Source organism: Sordaria macrospora, chromosome 1, assembly GCF_033870435.1.
Source record: "Sordaria macrospora chromosome 1, complete sequence".
In the NCBI taxonomy this organism is placed as follows: domain Eukaryota; kingdom Fungi; phylum Ascomycota; class Sordariomycetes; order Sordariales; family Sordariaceae; genus Sordaria; species Sordaria macrospora.
Window position 1 is genome coordinate 2,384,855 of NC_089371.1, and position 19,410 is coordinate 2,404,264.

Genomic DNA, 19,410 nt, shown 5'->3' on the forward strand with positions numbered 1-19,410 from the left:
GAATCTGAAGGGCCATTCACTGTCCTGTTCAGCATGCTCGAACGAGACACGCAGGGGGCCTTTTGATGTCATGATATGGCGTCCATTGTGCGGAATCCTCTGCTCTCGTCCCCGGGATGCCATTCAATTGGCTGAAGCTACCCTGAGTCTTGGCCTTTCCAGCGTCTCGGCTTGATCCTGAACTGTTGCTTTGCTTCTCCCCTGTGAATTGTTCATTGTATCTTGGCGACCTACCCACACTGCTTTCGCTACAAACGCCCACCAAAATGTGCCAAGGGACGACAACTAGTATAAATCTACCAGACACAGTCGTGTTCAGGTGTGACATATCGAACAAACGCGGATGTCAGTTAGGAGACACATCGCGATACGTCATCACACACCAAGATGGCCGTCGCCCAAGAATCACCTTCCAGCACGTCCATCACCAACGACGACAGAAAAGCAGGCATTGCCAGCGTACCAATTCCCGAAGGCGGCGCTGCTCAGGCTGAAGATGTGACCGGTTGTGTGTCAGAAAATAGTGAAGATGGGAGCCTCAAGAGTTATTTTGTGAGTGATGCGTCCAAGCCGAGACATGTCTAGTGGCTGCTGACCAACAACGTCTCGCATCCACCTTTCAGAGAATCTTCAGGTACACAGATCGTATCGGTTGGTGGACACATGCAGCAGCTTTAACTTGCATGATAGCGTCTGGTGTGCTCCTTCCGTTGATGGACCTTGTCTTTGGCAAATTCGTCACTGTCTTCAACAATTTCATAATTGGCAAGATCACCCCGGCAGAGTTTCGTTCCAGCCTCAACGACTACACGTATGTCAACTCCCCGCTGCCGTCTGACACTTCATGTGGCGCCCAACAGGATGCTGAGATAATCTTCCAGACTATACTTTGTGTATCTCTTCATAGCCAAGCTTGTCTTTGTATACATTTGGACCGTAAGTCTTCTTCGCATCTGGTGTTCTAACCTTGATCAGTGACTTACATACCACCCAAGACCCTCGCATCGATCAACGCCATCAAGATCACAAGGTCTCTGAGGATCGATTTCCTCAAGCAAACCATCCGTCAAGAGATTGCCTTCTTCGACTTACCCGAGGGCGGATCCATCTCCAGCCATGTTACTACCAACGCTAACCTCGTTAACTCGGGAATATCAGAGAAACTGGGCCTCGCCATTCAAGCCATTGCAACCTTCTTCGCCGCTTTCGTTGTCGCTTTTGCGGTACAATGGAAGTTGACCCTTATCACCATCTGCATCGTGCCCGTCATTGTCATCGTCACCGGTATCTGTATGGGCATTGACGCAAAGCAGGAAAACGAGATCATGACCATCAACTCCCGAGGATCAAAGCTAGCCGAGGAGGTGTTTGCAAGTGTCAAGACTGCTCATGCCTTCTGGGCTTTCCCCAAGCTGTCTGGCAAATATGCAGCTATTCTTGATGAGGCCAAAGCGGTCGGCGCCAGGAAGAGCCTGAATTATGCCGTCTTATTCTCTGTGGAATTCTTCTGCGTTTACGCTGGATATGGCCTTGCTTTCTGGCAGGGTATCAGAATGTATAAGGAGGGAGAGGTGTCAGAGCCGGGACAGATTGTCACTGTCATTTTTGCTGTGTTGCTCGCAGCTCAGGCCCTCACCCAGATTGCTCCACAGTCAGTTGTCATCTCCAAGGCTGCCGCTGCCGCACACCAGTTGTTCCAGGTCATCGACCGTGAGTCACAGATCGACTCGTTGTCGGAAGAGGGCATCAAACCAGCTGAATGTCGAGGCGACATCGAACTCGATGATGTCGTTTTCGCTTACCCGTCCAGACCAAACATCAAAGTGTTGCAGAACTTCAGCCTAACAATTCCAGCAAACAAGACGACAGCAATTGTTGGGCCAAGTGGATCCGGAAAAAGCACCATAGTTGGCCTGCTTGAACGTTGGTTTTCTCCCTTGGGCGGCACTGTCACCTTGGATGGTCGGAATATCGAAGAGTACAATCTTCAGTGGCTTCGAACCAACGTCCGACTTGTTCAGCAGGTAAGCACTGCAGGGTTGTCTTTTGTATACCTTATTGCTAACATAATAAACAGGAACCTGTTATGCTTGAAGGAACCGTCTTCCAAAATGTCGTAAACGGCCTGGCCGGAACTCCCATGGCAGATCTAAGCGACGAAGAGAAGCAGCGACTCGTTGAAGATGCGTGCCGTGCGGCTTACGCTCATGAATTCATCGAGAAACTACCAGAGGTATGCCACATCACCTTGCTTACGGATCACATCTAACCTGGTTAGGGCTATCAAACACAAATCGGCCAGAGAGGCTCCATGTTGTCAGGAGGCCAGAAGCAAAGGCTCGCCATTGCCAGGAGTGTCATTGCGGACCCACGCATTCTCTTGCTCGATGAAGCTACAAGTGCCCTTGATCCGAACGCCGAGAAGATCGTTCAAAAGGCACTCAACAACGTTGCCGTCGGGAGAACCATGATTGTTATCGCCCACAGACTTTCCACGATTCGAAACGCTGACAACATTGTGGTCATGGCCAATGGTCGTCTCATTGAACAGGGCACCCATGATCAACTTGTCTCCCTAGGAGGCACCTATTCACATCTTGTCCGCGTACAAGATCTCGGACAGGAACACGACGATGATGACGAGCCTCCAAAAGATATCAAGGCTGAGGTTGGAGGGGCTGTGATAACTAACACGCCGTCAAACGTGGTTGAGGCTGTCCCTGATGTGAGCGCCATGGAAGAAGGCACTGCAAAGAAAGACGACATCAACCTTTTGAGATGCCTTTTCATCATCATACGAGAACAACAAGTACTTTGGCCGGCCTTGGGGTGGGTGGGCATTTGCTGTCTTGCGGGAGGTAAGATACACCAATCCACCTTCTCGTCCGTCTCACAATGACTGACAGATAAATACAGGTGCTACATATCCCGCTCTCGCCATTGTTTTCTCCCGGATCATGGATGCCTTCGCCCTTGAGGGTGATGAGATGGTTAAACGAGGGAACTTCTTTTCGCTCATGTTCTTCGTCATAGCTCTTGGCAATCTTGTTGCCTACGCAATTCTCGGTTGGTTCTGCAACGTTACCGCTCAGGTTTGTTGTCCTCGTCATTCCATCGTCGTGTATGATATAGACTGACTTTTCCCTCCAGCAAATGGTCCGCTTCTACCGATACACAATCTTTGACTGCGTAGTTCGGCAGGACATGACCTTCTTCGACAAGCCAGGTAACTCTCCAGGCGCTCTGGTTTCCCACTTATCCAAGGAACCAGAGAGTTTGCACGAACTTTTGTCCATGAATCTTGGCGTCATCGCGATTGTGGTCGTTAACTTGCTCTCCAGTTGCATCCTTGCCATTGTCATTGGGTGGAAGCTTGGGCTCGTCCTCGTCTTCGGTGCTCTGCCACCGCTTGTCTTTTCGGGGTACCTGAGAATCCGCTTGGAGATCAAGCTTGATGATGATACTTCGGATAGGTTTGCGGACAGCACTGGAATTGCGTCTGAGGCTATCATGGCTATCCGTACCGTATCGTCGCTGGCTATGGAACGGCAGATTCTTGGCAGATATGAGAGCAGTTTGCGCTCTATCGCGGCGACATCGGTCAAGAGTCTGACTTGGACAATGCTTTGGTATGCCCTAAGCCAGTCGATCTCCTTTCTGTCGATGGCACTGGGCTTCTGGTACGGCGGCCGGTTGGTATCATACGGAGAGTATACGGTCACACAGTTCTACACAGTATTCATCGCCATCATTTTCTCCGGCGAAGCAGCGGCAATATTCTTTACTTACACCACTAGCATCACCAAGGCACAACATGCTGCAAACTTCATCTTCCGGCTCAGGGATTTAGTTCGCTCCGAAAACAAGGACGACCACCCACCAGATGCCGAAAAGCGAAGCAACGGCGCCGTCTCCATAGACTGCCAAGCTATCGAATTCTCCTACCCTCTTCGTCCCAACGCCCGAGTCCTCAAAGGGGTTTCCGTCAACATCCCACCAGGCCAGTTCGTCGCCTTCGTCGGTGCATCCGGCTGCGGCAAAACAAGTTTGATTTCTCTTCTCGAGCGCTTCTACGATCCCAGCAGCGGTACCATCTTCTTTGACGGCGTCGATTACCAACAAATCCACCTCGGCCGCTACCGCGCCAACATTGCACTTGTGCAGCAAGAGCCGGTACTCTACCAAGGATCGATAAGAGAAAACATTGCCATGGGCGTGATTGATGATGCAGCCATATCGGATGAGGATATCCTTGATGCCTGTCGCCAAGCTAACATTGACACCTTCATTGCTTCCTTGCCCGAGGGACTAGCTACCCCCTGCGGATCACAAGGCCTACAGTTCTCCGGCGGGCAGAGACAAAGGATTGCTATTGCGCGGGCGCTGGTTAGGAAACCGAGATTATTGCTGTTGGATGAAGCTACGAGTGCGTTGGATACGGAGTCGGAGAGGGTGGTGCAGGCCGCGCTTGATGCTGCTGCTAAGGGCGAGGGCGAAGGAGATGAAGGAAAGCGGACGACGGTGGCTGTGGCTCATCGGCTGTCGACAATCAAGGGCGCCGATAGAATCTTTGTGTTTTCGTATGGACGGATTGCGGAGGCGGGGACGCATGAGGAGCTGTTGGAGAGGAGGGGGATGTATTATGAGATGTGTTTGGGGCAGTCTTTGGATGGGTGAGGCATAGACAAAAAGATCGTGTATGGTAGTCGTTGTTGTTTAGCGCGACAGCTGAATTAATAGAGTTTCGGTTTCTACCAGGCCGGGATTCTTTTTGTCGTCCGTCATAGGCCCACAATTCCAGGTGCGTTTCCGCCCGGGACATCATCGTCCGTGGACTGAAACAATGATGAACTTCGCGTGGTGTTTCCAGCATTTGTGTAACATCGACTTCCCCCCTTCTGATGCTACTGTCCCGTTTGACAATTCTTCCGAACGGATCGATCGCATAATGCCACCACTGAGAAATCGGGAGTTTTGTTTCATCCGCCCCTTTTTAACCGATTCCCCACATTCTTGGGGATGATCTGGGCGCTCATTCGGGCGCGTTTGTGGTGTTCTCAACTTCCTTGCCGGAAACAACCCACTGATGAAATCTCTTGGTAGGACGCCGTCAATTCACATGTGTGTGTTCATGAGTTGTATTCCTGGGGTAAAGAAAACGGAAATGGTACCTTTCTTGAATTGGTGCCGGAACTTCGGAACCGAACTTGCCTACAAATTTGTATAAAGATTAAAAAAAAAGATTGCCCTGCCGTTCAGATGTTTTCTTTTCGCTGACAAGCATATCGTGTGTTCAATCCTTCTCCCTTCACAATGCGGTTCTCTTCCACCACATTGATCGCCGGCCTCGTGGTTGCGAGTGTCGACGCGAGGGGCGTGAACATCGAAAACCTCGATAAGCGAGCAACGCCTACTGTCTACCTTGCCGGTGACAGCACCACAGCCAAGACCGGGGGACTTCTCATGGGTAAGTTGGATACCCTTATTAGCCTCTTCCTTCTTCTCCCCAACAAAGTCACCAGTACACTGACAACCCCAACTCAACAGGATGGGGTGAATACCTTCCCCCTCTCCTCACCGGCATCACCGTCGTCAACAAGGCCATTTCCGGCCGCTCTGCCCGCTCCTACACCAATGAAGGCCGCTTCACCGAGCTCACCAATCTCGTAAAAACCGGCGACATTGTCGTGATTGAGTTTGGCCACAACGACGGCGGCTCGCCCAACTCGGCCTCCGACAACGGCCGCTCCGACTGCCCAGGCACCGGCTCCGAAGTGTGCACCTCGGGCAAAACCGGCGAAAAAGTCTACACATTCAACTACTACGTCGAGACGGCCGCCAAAGCGCTCATCGCCAAGGGCGCCTCCGTCATCTTCTCCTCGCAGACGCCCAACAACCTCTGGGAGGGCGGCGTCTACGGCGGATACGGAACCCCCGTGCGGTTCGTCGGGTATGCGAGCCAGGCGGCCAAGAACCTTGCGAGCACTACGGGCAAGGCCAGCTTCGTGGATCACTATCAGGCCGTGGCCAATATGTATCTGAAGCTGGGCAGCACCAAGACGAATAGCCTGTATCCGAGCGATCATACGCATACGAGCCCCGAGGGAGCGGATCTGGTGGCCAAGGCGTTTGCGCAGGCGGTTAAGTTGGCGTGGAATGGGACGACGCCGTTGCAAGGGTTTTTGAAGGCGGGGAATCCTAATGTGTTTTAGAGAGGAGCGTAAGAGGTTAGGTTAGGTTAGCCGGATTCATTGTCCAGTCTGTTTAAGAGCGGTCTATCGATAGGAAGTAGTCAAAATCACTACTGAGTTCGATGACGGTCCTGTTTGAGTTTTTGAGTTTTGAGTTTTGATTCGTCTGCCCAAAGTCCGTCGTTACGCAAATGAGCGGACCGTTCCGTAGAAAAGATGATGTGCAGGAGAATAAAGATATTTGGTATTTCATCCACTCGGGTACCGTCCAGTGAAACAACAAAGAGGCCAAGATAGCGCCACAATAAAGGGAAACGTTGTTTGTGTGACCAGTGGCCCGGCTTGGTGTTTGTTCCTTCCCAAATGTACCTCAGCACCGTTGTGATGACAGCACCCATCGTGCATTGTTCTTTCTTAACAAGACACTGACGCTTTTTGCCTCCGGCAGGATTAGGAAAGTGCGATAAACGAAGTAGGATGATACCCGATGTCGGAAATGATGTGAGGATTCTTCCAAGGAAGGAGCTACCATGCATGGTACGAGTAAAACTTTTTCATGGTGCAAACCGTGCAAGAAAGGAGTCTGAGGAGGAAAGAGCGAGTGGAGATGACACCTACCTACCTGTAGGTACCTAGGTCGGGAAAGAAACAGAATTTGAAGGGAGGTGGAAGTACCTTACCGACCGGGAAGATGTATCAACGTCCCTTCACAACCCACAATTCACTCCGACCTCTTCTCATTCATTCTTCTCGTCCTCCCGTCCCCCACTTTCATTATCTTGACTGAACAACTTCAACATCATGCGCTCACAAACTCAAGCCTCGAAAATCGACTACAGCCGAACAAGCCATCGGTGTTCGAACGACAATGTCGAGACGGGAACTAAATTACCGATGTGCAACAACAAAACATGACCGCTACCCTACCACCTCTTCAATCCCAACACTCTCCCGACGTGCAGTGAGATGTGGCTCTTACTGATAGCTCGTTTCCCCAATGGCACTGTTGTACCGAATTCCCTATGGCCTCTGCGAAGTGCCGCCGGGATAATCCTCCATGTTGAAATACCGTTGAGTCTGAGAAGTCAAACCGTGGTACGTCTCCGCTATTGGCCAATGGTGGTATACTTGTGTTCCCATTCCCTGTCAACCTAGGGCTGACCTGATGTCAGAATCCTCCCGTGTTGGGTCTCAAACTGCGTCTCTCAGCCTTCTTTTCGGGCGAGTTGTTGACCAAATGCACCTAGCTGTTTAAGCTCCAATTCTGGACTCAACCGACCTCAATACCTCTTTTGCTTTCAACGTCCAGCTCAGGTAATGACGCGCCTCGCCTCCCGAAATCTGTTACGGCAACACAATCATACGACAAGCCTGCAAATATAAGCCCAGCATGCTGAACCATGAAAAAAATGACACAGACCGGCTTCGGCGTTTTGCTGACTTCACCTTCTGAGAATATCTCCGAGCCGTGTGGGAGGTGGTCTTGATCTATAGCCGAGCGTTAAACTATTTGCTTGGTATACAGCTTTGTGCGGCACACCCATACCTTCCAGCCAATACTGGCGAATTGACAAGCGCGCAGTGTAGGAGTCGAGTCTGAGCTCCTGCATCAAGGTCGTTTCGATGCATGGAATTGTGCTTGAGCTGCCTCGTATATTTCAAAGAGAAAGGATGTGATTGTCCTTAGCGACGTCGGTATCGCATGTGCGGATGCAGTTCCGTTCCTCTCAAAGCGGGCAAGGTTCTAGGTACTCGAGGGTGACGGGATGAGGAAAGAGCCTTGGCGCCGCCAAAAAGGCACCCATCACCCTCGAGTAGGGTGTGTCGGCCCGGGGATTTTGAAGTGAATATCTGGCTGACTGGGCTAAAAAGTAGTAGGGGAAATACGACTCTGAGGTCGTAGCCGACCATCTAAAAGCATGACGGGACAAACCCAACAGTCCTCGGCAACTACTGGATGGCCAATGAACACAGACTGCAGACTAACTCGGTGGCTCAACAGTGCGATATTGAGCAAGTCTAGAGACGCCGACCCAGGCTCCAGATGTTACCTAGAACTTGAGATCAGGTCAGTAGTATACCTTGGCAACATCCATCGGGAGCCGGTGCGGAGGCTTGTCTTCATGATTGCCGTCTACCTTGAAATCTCACTTTTGACTACGTAGATCAGCTTTCCATTGGAATGTGAACAGAAAGGGCGTGATGTGCTGACAGGGTAGGCTGTGCGGCTTGTGTCTTCCAGAGTGACATTATTACCGATGCCTTGGGAAAGTTCCACTATCTGGGCCATCGACAACCCGTAATGGCGTACGGGAACGGCGCCGGATTCGCCGAGCCGCAACTCCGAAGACCCGGCCACGCCAAGTCGCATCCCAGTACCTTGAGCTAACGATATCCTCCCGCTCGGCCCAAAAACGACCCTTGTCATGCCGGCTACAAGCAGTTAGGTTGGTGATGTATGTCTCACACTAGATCGTCATTGGCCCACTCGAGCTATGATTCCGGATACTGACCATAAATCATCATAGACTTCCAGTTTTATAGGTCGTACGAGTAAAGAAAGAAAGTGTCCAGATTTGGGTTCAAGCTTCAGATCGGATTTGCGTAGTATCGCATCGTACGTAAGACTTGGAGTTCAAGATGCGAAAACGAGCCAACAAGAGGCATCCATCATCAATAATAGGTATGTGGAGTTGATGCCGGCGGGATGTTGCTGAGCTGGTCTGCCAGGTCATGGGTTTGCAATTCTCACCGCAGCTCCCTTCAAGATGATATAAAAGGGGGAAGCCCAACCTCACGATGGAAGAAGATGAGATATGACCTCCCATCTTCCCCTTCAATCAACCAGAAAACACTAAAATGAAGTTCTCGTCGATCATACTCTCCCTGGCAGCCCTGAGCTCCGCCGCTCCCAACTCACCACCCCCGACTACAGATCCCGAGGCAGCAGCTGCCCTGAGAATCCGCAGCCACCAAGCAACATATCAGAAGTACATACAAGAGACCATCAAGACACGCAAGACGGGATGTACATCGAAAAATATCGTCAAGCGTAGGGAGTGGTGCGTATCCAGCAGAATCTCGCCTCACTCGAGGTTATGGACAGTGAAACTAACCAGACATCTTGTGTAACAGGGGAAAGCTTTCCAAGCTCGAACGTCTTGACTACATCAATGCAGTATATTGTCTGCACAGAAAGCCAGCTCAAACTCCGAGAGAGGCAGTCCCAGGGGCTCGGACACGCTACGACGACTTCGTCGGCGCTCATATCGCGGAGACTCTTAACATCCACTTGGGGGTAAGTTTCCCGTCAATTCCAGATCGAGTTTTTCGCAGTCAAGTAATTGACACTGACACTCATGTGCTAAACGCAGGGCCGCTTCCTCGGTTTCCACCGTTACTTCATCTGGCTCTACGAGAAAGCCCTCCGCGAAGAGTGCGGCTACCGCGGCTACCTGCCCTACTGGGACTGGACCATCTCGTGGGAAGACCCTCGCAAATCCACCGTCTTCGACGGCTCGCCCTTCTCCCTCGGCGGCAACGGCGCCTCCATCCCTCACGGCCCTTTACACTGGAAGGCCCTCGGTCTCCCGGACCTCTACCTCCCTCCCGCCACTGGAGGCGGCTGCATCTCATCCGGCCCCTTTCAAGCGTCCACATGGACCATCAACCTCGGCCCAGTCTCCAACCTGCCCGCCGGCCCCGACGAGGGGCTCGGGTACAACCCGCGCTGTCTGCAGCGCGACTTGAGTCTGGAGTACAGCGCGCTGGCGGGCCGGCCGTCAGTGGTGGCGCATTTGTTGGAGACGTGTACAGATCTCCAGTGCTGGGATAACGAGCTCCAGGGTCCCAACGGCACGCATTTTGCGGGCCACGCGACGGTGGGGATGATGATGTTTGATGCGTACGCCAGTCCCGTCGATCCGAGCTTTTGGTTGCATCATGCGCAGGTTGATCGCATGTGGACGATTTGGCAGAATAAGGAGAATCAGGAGGCGAGGAGGGGGATGACTTCGATGACGGAGACGCCGCTTAATAGTAAGTTTGGTTTTATTGTTGTTGAGACCTGAAGAGGATGAGATGTGGTGGTAGGGTTGTTTGAGTCCAGTGGCTGACTTTGACTTGCGAAAACAGACCCCCCTAGCCCGCCGGTAACGCTGAACACGACGGTTGAGTTTGGCGCGCTCACTTCCAGCAAGAAGGTGAAGGAACTCGTGTCAACGGTGGATGGACCATTTTGTTACATATATGAATGAGTGCGAAGAGGGATGGAAGTTTAGTTGCGGGCCAAGTGACGATGAAAAGGTGATGACAAAAAGATGAGAAGTTAACACCCAACGATTTATGCCAAGAAAGCCCTACATTCTCGGTTCCTGTTACCTATAGTACTACTCCCAGGGCACGGCTCCGTTTGATACAAGTATACGATGGCCGACTCCATATATGCAAACATTTATGCGGCCCAAATCGATATGTCTGTAGGTGGACTGCTACTTAAATGCATAATTCTATCGTTGCAAACTTCTTGAAGCTATCAACTTCATCATTTCTTTCCCCGCTCTTACCATTTCCCATCACTCATCAACTTCCTTTAGCTGCATAAAACTACTCCGCGACGCAACAAAGGTCGCCAATTGTCGGATGCTAGATCCGCCCATAATATCGAAAACAGCCACCTCGGCCCCGACTTCCTTTAGCAACCACGTTCGCAGCTCCACGGCGACAAGCGAATCGACACCAAACGCGTGAAGAGGCTTGGACGCATCCAGGTTTCCCATCTCTATTCCAGGTGCTTTCGAGATCTTGATCAGCAGGGCTTTAAGGACAGTGGCTTCAGCCGTGTCCAGCGAATCGACCGCGCCCAACAGCAACCCGTAGTTGACAGTCTTGTCGGCCGATGCCAGACCTCCGGCCATCCGACGCATCTGGAACAAATGGCTGAACAACGGATCGTGCTGCCAGCCAGGCGCTTCGAAACCTCGCTGGGCCATTGCCTCGGGAAGCTCCAGCCCAAGACAGATCTGTGATTTCAGAAGCGACGACGGTGCGCTCGATCCCGGACCCGGACCGCATAATGCATCAAGCAGCGCATGGAACTCTTCCTCACGCATGGCGCCAAACCCTTCGCCCCTCATATGGCCAATGAGTTCAGTGTTCTCCACCACGAATCCAACCGAGAGGATCATGCCCAGGTCCAGAGATGTGGCTGGCAGTCCGTGGGATACCCTGTACCGCGCCAGAGCATCCTGGTATGTGTTCCCGGCGCAGTAGTTGGACTGGCCCCGGCTGCCAACGATCCCTGATGTCGACGAGAGGAGGATGAAGAAGTCTAGCTCTTTATCGAGGTGCGCTACGTGGAGATTCCACGACGCGCCAACCTTGGGCTTGATGGCTGTGTGCCAGTCATCGATGCTCATGTTCTCGAACATTGTGTCCTTGAGCACCATTGAGCCTTGGATGCAACCCCTGATGGGAGGAATCCTTGTCAGACAGCCATCCAAGGTCTTTTTAAGCGATTGCGCATCCGAAACATCACAAGCAGGTGTTTCTACGTGGACGCCGACCGATTCCAGTTCCGCTACGAGAGCCTGGCCCGACTCTCGGACTGGACCGAACTGCGACACCAGGATTAGGTGCCCGGGCTCCCCGAGACGCCATCCATCGTGCAATGCTCCTACCCAGACCTCCGAGGCCTCCCGAGATCGCGTAGGAAGCTGATGGGTCAAAGCTATACTTGGGCTTTCGGCTGGGGACGACAGGGACAATGTCATCCTCATGGGGCTGCAGCACGATCTTGCCCGAGTGTGCTCCGCTCTGCATGTATTTGAAAGCGTCTTGGATCTGCCCGAAAGGGTAGACTTGCACCGGGTGAAGCTGCCGGATTGTACCGTCGCGAACAAGACGCATGCAATCCTCCAAGATGGCGTTAAAACGGAGCCCGTTATTTTTCGCCATGTGGAGGATATCAACACACCCAAATGAGATGTACTTGAATTTGTCCATGTTTAGCCGGGCTAAGGAGTAGATGTCGACTTTGCCAACCTCGACGAACCGTCCAAAAGCTGCAACGCAGTCCCACGTTGCTCGGAGAGCGTCACTCGACAAAGCATTGACGACCACATCCACTCCACGGCCTTTGGCCAGTCTCATGATTCCGTCCTTGAACGATAAATCTCGGCTGCATAGGATATGTTCCTCAGGGATCTCATAACGAGCCTTGAGGAGATCCCGCTTCTTGAGTGATCCAACCGTCGCACACACCTCCGCCCCGCGATGCTGGGCAAGTTGAAATCAGAACAGTATCCTCCTGCTTGAGATGTGCGATGTTGTACAAAGTAGCATAAGCGGTAACGAATACGACAGGTAAGGACGCGGCCGTCGTCCAGTCCAAATCTTCCGGAATTGTCACGAGGAAAGTCTCCCTAGCACGGGCGTACGTTCGCATAGTTCCCCCCGCCATGCCACAGACACGGTCGCCGACCTTGAATCGAGGATTTGGCCCTGTCCGCGTGACGATTCCTGACCCTTCGATTCCGAGAGCGGTCCCGACCACTTGGCCGAGCGAGACCATGATTCCAAGGAAGTTAAGGCCGCATGCCGCAACTTTGAACTCGATTTCTCCTTCTTGCAACGGCGTGTCGTAGAGCTGATCGTCGTCAAATTGCAGGCTATCCAAAAGCCCAGGTGTGCCGATAACCAGATTGAGGGCTCTGGACGGATCCTCGCCAAACTTCGCCGGCGCTGCTACAGTTTTCTTGGTGGTCTTCTGGGAAATGTGCCGGTTCATGTAGTCCGCCTCGATTACCCGGCTGATATGTGTCACGCCTTTAGAGACCGAGAAACTGTTGTCGACCACGTCTTGTCCACCCTTGACGAATATTTCGGTGAACAAGGAGTGTAGGCTGGCAAACAGCTTCGATATTACCATCAACATCATCCTCAAAGGTGAGGGTGACAAAGTTGATGGCTGGGTTCTCGGCTCTGATGGTGCGGGACAGGCCTCTGATCATCTCCATTTCTGGCCTCTTTGCAGCCTTGCTGCCTCCGTTGATAAGCCACAAAATTCCGGAGAGGGATGCCGTCATCTTCTTGATGACGCTCAGCCTGTCGGCAGTCATGTTCTTCAAAAACGAGGCCTCGATCTCAGGGAGGAAGATACATATCTTCTTGTCAAGGTTCGCGGACAGCAGATCTTCTACACTGATCACTCCCACTCCACGGCAAGTTTTACCCTTGCCTTTCACTGAAGCCTCAATTCTCTTTGCGGCCTCGTTCTGAAATTCGGAGCTCTGGTCTGCCACAATGACAGTGGGCGGGGGCGGCGTCAGCAGGGATTGTCGCGCTGCTGTTGGCGTCATTGCGGTCGAGATCATGATAGTGTTGATTTGGTTCTCCGATCCCGAAAAGTCGTCAAAGGCGAGATCTACCCCGGTGAAGGCAGCCCGCTGAAGATGGGCAGACCAGTCGGGGAAGGTCATCACGGGACCCCACGCCCTATAGGGTTCATCGGACAGCCATCAGCCAGGAAGCAGACCGAATGCAAAGCGAATGTAGATCATGTTCAAGTTGGTCACCTCGTAGAGTGCAAACTTGCCACCAGGCTTCAGCAGTTTGCGAACATTCTTGAGGGTTGCCTCGATGTTCTTCGTGGCGTGGATGACATTCGCGGCGATGACTAGGTCGTACTTGCCCTCCTCGAAACCCTGCTGCTTAGGGTTGTTTTCGATGTTCAACACTTTGAACTGCATGCGATCGGCAGCGCATTCGAACGTCTTCTTGGCATGCTCGAAGAAGCTTGGAGATATGTCGGTGTAATCATATCGCTCGAACCTCGCGCCGAACTCATTGTCTCCATGGTGGGTCAACGTATTGATGACGGGCACGGTCGCGCCTCCTGTACCCGCCCCGATCTCGAGAATCTTCATCGTCGGATTCTTGTGGGCCATGGCTTCGACGAACCCGGAGAGCTGGGCGTGGATGATCTCGGCGCCGGTTCCATACCGATATAGATTTTCGCACAGCTTGTCCTCGCTGAAGAGAATCTGAAGAGGGTCGACTTCTCCGGATAGAATGCTTGGTAGAGCTTTGCCCACGGCGACCACCAGCTTGGCATCGGGACTGCTATTCGCCCCGGTCATTTTGGCTTCCATCTTGCTAAACTATTCGCTGTCTAGGGCAAACTCATTCCCATCCTGCTGTCCCTTCGCGTGCACCAGATCGCCACGCTCAAAGCGGTCAAAAACGTGTTTCATCCATGCCACGTACTTCTGCAAGTGAGGCTTGCGTCCGACATGTTCAGTCCACAGGTCGGGGTTTGCAGCTGCGTACCTCCTCAGGTACATGTAGCAGATTTGTTCAACATCCGCAGTAAGCTGGGACGGGTCAAAGTTCACGAAATCCTGAGGGCGGAACAATCTCGCCGCACTTTTCTGGTCAAGCAGGCTTGGCTCGGGTTTCCAATCGATATTGAATGCGTGCTGACGGATAACGTCGTCCCCATATTCTGTTGCGCTGCTCCGGGCTGAGACAGCGGTGGACACGAACCCGTCCGCTTTGATGAGGGGGGCGAGAGTCTTTTGGGTAGACGGCGATGATGGACGCTTCTGCCTGCCGAAGCCCTAGGAAATCGGCCTGCGCAGCGAGACGATACTGGTCATGAGACGCAGGTGCGTCCGCCGAAATCCAGAGCTCTTTCATCGAGGTAGGCACCATGGGCTCTCTCACCTCACGACCACTGCGCGTCAGGGCGACAGTGAGGGCCTGAAGAACACCGTCAAGCGTAGTGGGATGAACAAGATGCTCCTGGACGAACCCCTGAGGCATCTTGCTCTTGATCTCGGGGACTTTGGACGTAATGGTGGCGATCATGTTGCGGTCGCCGTCGGGGTTAACGCGCACGTCAGAAAGGGTTTGGAATGTGGAGCCAAAGTCGAATCCGACTGTCTGAAGAAGCTCATAGAGATGGTGTGTCGACACCGGCTTGCAACACCTCCTCTCGGCCGAGGTAACGTATTCTGCGCACTGATCTCGAAAGGCACGGGCTTCCAACCCGTTGTCCACGGGCGTGTAGGCAGCTTCGTACTCGGTCTAGATCAGGCCGCGGCAGTGTTCACGCCACCCGTCGTTCTCTTGGCTGAAGAGCTGGAACTCGCTCCAGTTGGACGCCGTGCTGGACATGCTGTCCATATAAGGCCGCAGGTAAAAGTGCGTCTCGACGCTTTCCGCGCTAGCTGGCACTCGCAAGGCCATGTGTAGCGATACCTCGCGGAACCGAAATGCTTTGATCGGGCCCTTGTCCGGGTTCGCCATCTGTCTGCTGGCCTCAATGGCTATGACAAACATTCCGGGTGCTGGGTAGAGTGTACTTCCCGTGATCCAGTGGTCCCGGATCCATGGGTTCTCGCTCAGCCGTATCCAGTTCCGCCAGAGTGCATTGTTCTTGTTCCAGTCGGGGACTGGTGCGCCCAGGAGCTCGTGGCGGACGACCTTACGGAACCGATATCCCCTGCTGATTCGGCTCTCGCACCAGTACGACTTGGAATGATCAAACGGATAGCTGGGGAGATCTACCAGCAAGGAGGATGGTTTTTCATTCAACGGCGGCGGGTTAACTGCGGACATGTCGAGCTTGTAACCGCGCGAGAAGAGCCAGCCCACCGCATTGAGGGCTACCTTGGTTGAGCTTGACTTGCGCATCAGCAAGGATTGGTACGCAACCACCTTATCGGCTCCAGGATGTCTCGGATCGGTCCCCTTAGGGCACCGTGAGGTCCAACCTCCAGAAGCTCGGTAATAGGCTCTGTTTTTTGAGGCCGGACGCCAAGCTTCCTCTTCTTTGTATTCAGAGAACAATCAGAGACAAGGCGAGACAGCGACTCCGAGAACCTCACGGGCGAGATGAGATTCTGGACCCAATAGGCCGGCTCACAAAACTCTGACAGCTTCGCCTCCGCCCCGGTAAGCGAAGAGTAACACCGAGGGGTGGAGGAGACCTTCTTCTGCTGTTCCTGTTTCTGTCCCTGTTCTCCAGAGACAAGAGAGGCAGCTATCAGCTGTAGGTATCGGTCCGCGATCGGCTTCATATAAGTCGAGTGGTACGCATTGCCGACCGCGAGCTTGCGCGCAAAAATGTTGTCCTTGTCGAGCAGCTCTTGCTTGAGGTACTCAATTTTGGAGACGGCGCCGCTGACGGTAACGTTCTTCGGACTGTTGATGTATGCCACGGCAAGACTACCAGCAGCACCATCATCCGGAAAGGCGGCATCAACGCGCGATATATAAGACTCTGCCGTCGCCTTGTCCAGTGGGACCGAGATCATGCCACCACCATTGCCGCCTTTATTATAACCGCGTGCAAGCTCAGAGGAGAGAGTACCCCGGTAGTAGGACAGATTCCATGCTAACTCTCTGGATATCGTGCCGGCTGCATACGCCGCAGCAATCTCCCCCGACGAATGCCCAACGACGGTTTGCGGGAACACGCCCCAGCTCGCCAGAAGGTCGACGAGAGCCACCTGGAGCGCCGTGCAGATGGGCTGGCTGAAAGCAGGATCGTTGATGTTAAAGGAGGCGGTGGTGTCTTGTTGCTGAAACACCTCGGTGAGAGATCAAGAACAGCCCAGGGTTTTCCTCAGGTACTCGTCGGCCTTGGAGATACTCGGACGATACGGCTTGTACACCGCCAGCAACTCTCTACCCATACCGGCCCATTGTGCCCCTTTTCCCGCGAACACCAGGGCAAGTTGCGGCTTGCTGTTGCCGCTGCCTGTGTTAGGGGCGCGAGTGGCCTTGTTGAGCTGGGCCGTCTCCAGACCGCGAGCGAGCGAGGTCATCGAATCGGCTACCGCCCATGAAGACCAGCTGAAATGGGTCCGCTTGAAGGCCAGGGTGTACCTCAAGTCGCTCAGATATGACTCTGACTCTGACTCATGCGATGACGCTGATCCGGTGGTGGACGAGAAAGACAAGACCTTGTTGAGTAGATGCTCTCGGTAGGCGGTCGCTAATCGTTGGATGCCGCCTTTGTCAAAGGCGGAGAGAATGAAGAGGCGGTCTTTTCCGAGATGATGGCGGTCCAGGTCTGCATGCTTTGCACGGCCATTTTGCGTCGAGGTAGGTTTGGAATGTTCTTGATTTGTTCCGTTGACAAAACCATTCTTTACGCCATCGGTAACACTATCTTCGGCCCCGTTTCTCGTTCCTTTGGTGTGGCCGTTGGTGTGGCTGTTGACGGCACTCGGTTGTTTTTCACCGCCGAGATCCCCCTTCGGATGTTTCGTCTGCTGATCACCATTTATCTCACAGTCCATAACATCTCCCCCATCCAGAGAATTGCTCAAATGCTCCCCTTCGCTGTCGGTAATAGTGAACGATGGAAGCTTTGGGTGCAAGATGGTTCTATGGTGACCCTTTAGGCCGTTTGAGGCCAAGAAGTGCAGCGCATCGTCCACGATGACGGTTGAGTTGCTACCACCGTAGTCAAAGGAGTTGATAGAAGCACGCCGGATAACTTCAGTGGGCCACACTGTGCTTGACGGGGGAAACTTGAAGTTCCACTCATCCAGGATCCTTGGATTCTTCTTTTCGAACCACATATTGGGCGGGATGATGCCGCGTTCCAGCACCATAACAGTCTTCAAGAGGCCGGCAATGCCGGCGGCTCCTTCTAAGTGGCCAATACTGCTCTTGACAGCCCCGATGTACAATGGATCCTTGGGCGTCCGGAACTCTGAGAAGGCGTCACTGATGGCACTGGCTTCGATGGGGTTGCCAACCGGCGTGCCAGTACAATACGCCTCGAAATACCTCGCGAGGCCACGGTCAAGCCCCAAAGCCTCATACGACTGCTTGACCAGGTTGGCCTGGGCCTCCCTCGTTGGTTGGTGCATGTGTTCCGGATGACCGCCCGGATGGTATCGCCATCGCGGATAGCATCCGAGAGACGCTTGAAGACAGCAACGCCAAATCCTTCACTCCGGGAGTAACCGTTGGCACGGTGGTTGAAGCTGTAACACTTCCCGTCCGGGCTCAGGAAACCGAGACTGGTAAGTGGGATGACCGTGTCCGGGCTATAGAAAAGGTTGCAGCCTGCCACAACGGCTTGTATTCAACATCAGCGTTCAAGTCCTTTTTCGTTGTCTTTTCTTCTTATCGATTTTCTTCTTGCAAGACCAGACAGCTTAAAAAAACTTTTCCGCACAAAGGCCATCATGGGGAACACAGGGAAAGGAAGGGGAATTTGCCATAGAAGCTTCGCCGAGCCTCAGATTGGTGCACCCCTGATGAACAGCAACCAGACTGCTTGAACAGGCGGTGTCTAGCGTCAAACTGGGCCCTCGAAAGTCATAAAACCACGAGATACGGTTGGCGAGCATGCTTGTTCCGGTGCCTGTAGCGAGATACTTGCGTTCAATCTCCGGATTTTTGCTCAAGACGCTGTCGTACTCGCGAGTGAAGCACCCGACATGGACAGATGTCTTTGAACCCAAAGCGTGGGACAAGGGGATGCCAGCTAGGTACGAGGATTGGACTTGTCAGTCTCACGACGCTTTCGTTTTTATACATTGCGGTGAAGATCTGCGCAGACAAGAGAGGAGAAGATGCTGCAAAGCACAACTCACCGTTTTCGAGAGCGCGATAGACGGTCTCAAGAAGTCCGCGTTGCTGGGGACCCATGCAGATGGCCTCGGCCTCTGTAATGGTAAAGAATGGCGTGTCAAAGGTAGCAATGTCATCCTTCAAGAAGTGCGCATGCCGGACGTTGATCTTGGAGGATGTGTTAGATGACTAGATGTTGAAAGACTCGGGTGGTGAGAGGGAGACAACATACCGTACCCGATCTTTGGGGATCAGGAAGGTAGAAAGCATCGATGTTGTATCGGTCTTTGGGTACCTCACTGAGGGCTGAACGACCAGAGAGAAGAAAGTCGTAGAATTTCTCGGGCGTGTTGGCATCTCCGGGGAACTTGAGGTCAAAGCCAATAACGGCGATGGGCTCAGTAACGTTGACTTCCATGTTGAAGAAGCAGGGAAATGATAGGTATGTTGCATTTTTTACGGGCGTGTGGAATGGTGACGGAACTGATTAATAAAAGTCAGTTTGCAAAGAAACTGAGAAGGCGGATTGCCTTCACGGTGGAGGTCCTTTTCATATAAAGGCGTCACATCATAGACTGCCACACCATCAATCACTCTTGCGATGATGGCTCTCCGATATCTT

General features: G+C 53.0%; 4 protein-coding genes across 4 annotated transcripts; 3 read left to right on the top strand and 1 right to left on the bottom strand.

Moving 5' to 3' along the window:
* The first annotated feature begins 53 nt into the window (after positions 1-53).
* SMAC4_06012 (uncharacterized protein) lies at positions 54-4,915 on the top strand. Its single transcript, XM_024655322.2, has 8 exons — positions 54-552; positions 624-811; positions 882-936; positions 996-2,024; positions 2,078-2,233; positions 2,279-2,858; positions 2,917-3,092; positions 3,151-4,915. The coding sequence occupies exons 1-8, from the start codon at positions 388-390 to the stop codon at positions 4,675-4,677; spliced, it is 3,876 nt and encodes a 1,291-aa protein (XP_024511223.1). The 5' UTR covers positions 54-387; the 3' UTR covers positions 4,678-4,915.
* A 398-nt stretch (positions 4,916-5,313) lies between these two features.
* On the top strand, positions 5,314-6,324 carry SMAC4_06011 (uncharacterized protein; the record flags this gene model as incomplete). The annotated part of the gene is made up of 2 exons (XM_003351084.2): positions 5,314-5,467; positions 5,548-6,324. The coding sequence occupies 2 exons, from the start codon at positions 5,314-5,316 to the stop codon at positions 6,210-6,212; spliced, it is 819 nt and encodes a 272-aa protein (XP_003351132.1). The 3' UTR covers positions 6,213-6,324.
* A 2,681-nt stretch (positions 6,325-9,005) lies between these two features.
* Positions 9,006-10,556, top strand: SMAC4_06010 (uncharacterized protein). The gene is made up of 4 exons (XM_003351083.2): positions 9,006-9,253; positions 9,327-9,489; positions 9,566-10,229; positions 10,326-10,556. Exons 1-4 carry the CDS (start codon positions 9,051-9,053, stop codon positions 10,445-10,447), a joined length of 1,152 nt encoding a protein of 383 aa, XP_003351131.1. The 5' UTR covers positions 9,006-9,050; the 3' UTR covers positions 10,448-10,556.
* A 209-nt stretch (positions 10,557-10,765) lies between these two features.
* On the bottom strand, positions 10,766-19,206 carry SMAC4_06009 (uncharacterized protein; the record flags this gene model as incomplete). Its single annotated transcript, XM_003351082.1, has 11 exons — positions 10,766-11,796; positions 11,876-12,467; positions 13,103-13,614; positions 13,726-14,312; positions 14,736-14,809; positions 14,916-15,212; positions 15,453-15,990; positions 16,077-16,730; positions 16,830-18,135; positions 18,812-18,956; positions 19,021-19,206. The coding sequence occupies 11 exons, from the start codon at positions 19,204-19,206 to the stop codon at positions 10,766-10,768; spliced, it is 5,922 nt and encodes a 1,973-aa protein (XP_003351130.1).
* Between the last annotated feature and the right edge of the window lie 204 nt (positions 19,207-19,410).

Coding starts and splice junctions, on each gene's coding strand:
- SMAC4_06012 (XM_024655322.2), top strand. CDS start 388: ATGGCCGTCGCCCAAGAATCACCTTCCAGCACGTCCATCACCAACGAC. Junction 553..623: donor GGAGCCTCAAGAGTTATTTT/GTGAGTGATGCG, acceptor TCCACCTTTCAG/AGAATCTTCAGGTACACAGA. Junction 2,025..2,077: donor ACGTCCGACTTGTTCAGCAG/GTAAGCACTGCA, acceptor CATAATAAACAG/GAACCTGTTATGCTTGAAGG.
- SMAC4_06010 (XM_003351083.2), top strand. CDS start 9,051: ATGAAGTTCTCGTCGATCATACTCTCCCTGGCAGCCCTGAGCTCCGCC. Junction 9,490..9,565: donor CTCTTAACATCCACTTGGGG/GTAAGTTTCCCG, acceptor TGCTAAACGCAG/GGCCGCTTCCTCGGTTTCCA. Junction 10,230..10,325: donor GACGGAGACGCCGCTTAATA/GTAAGTTTGGTT, acceptor TTGCGAAAACAG/ACCCCCCTAGCCCGCCGGTA.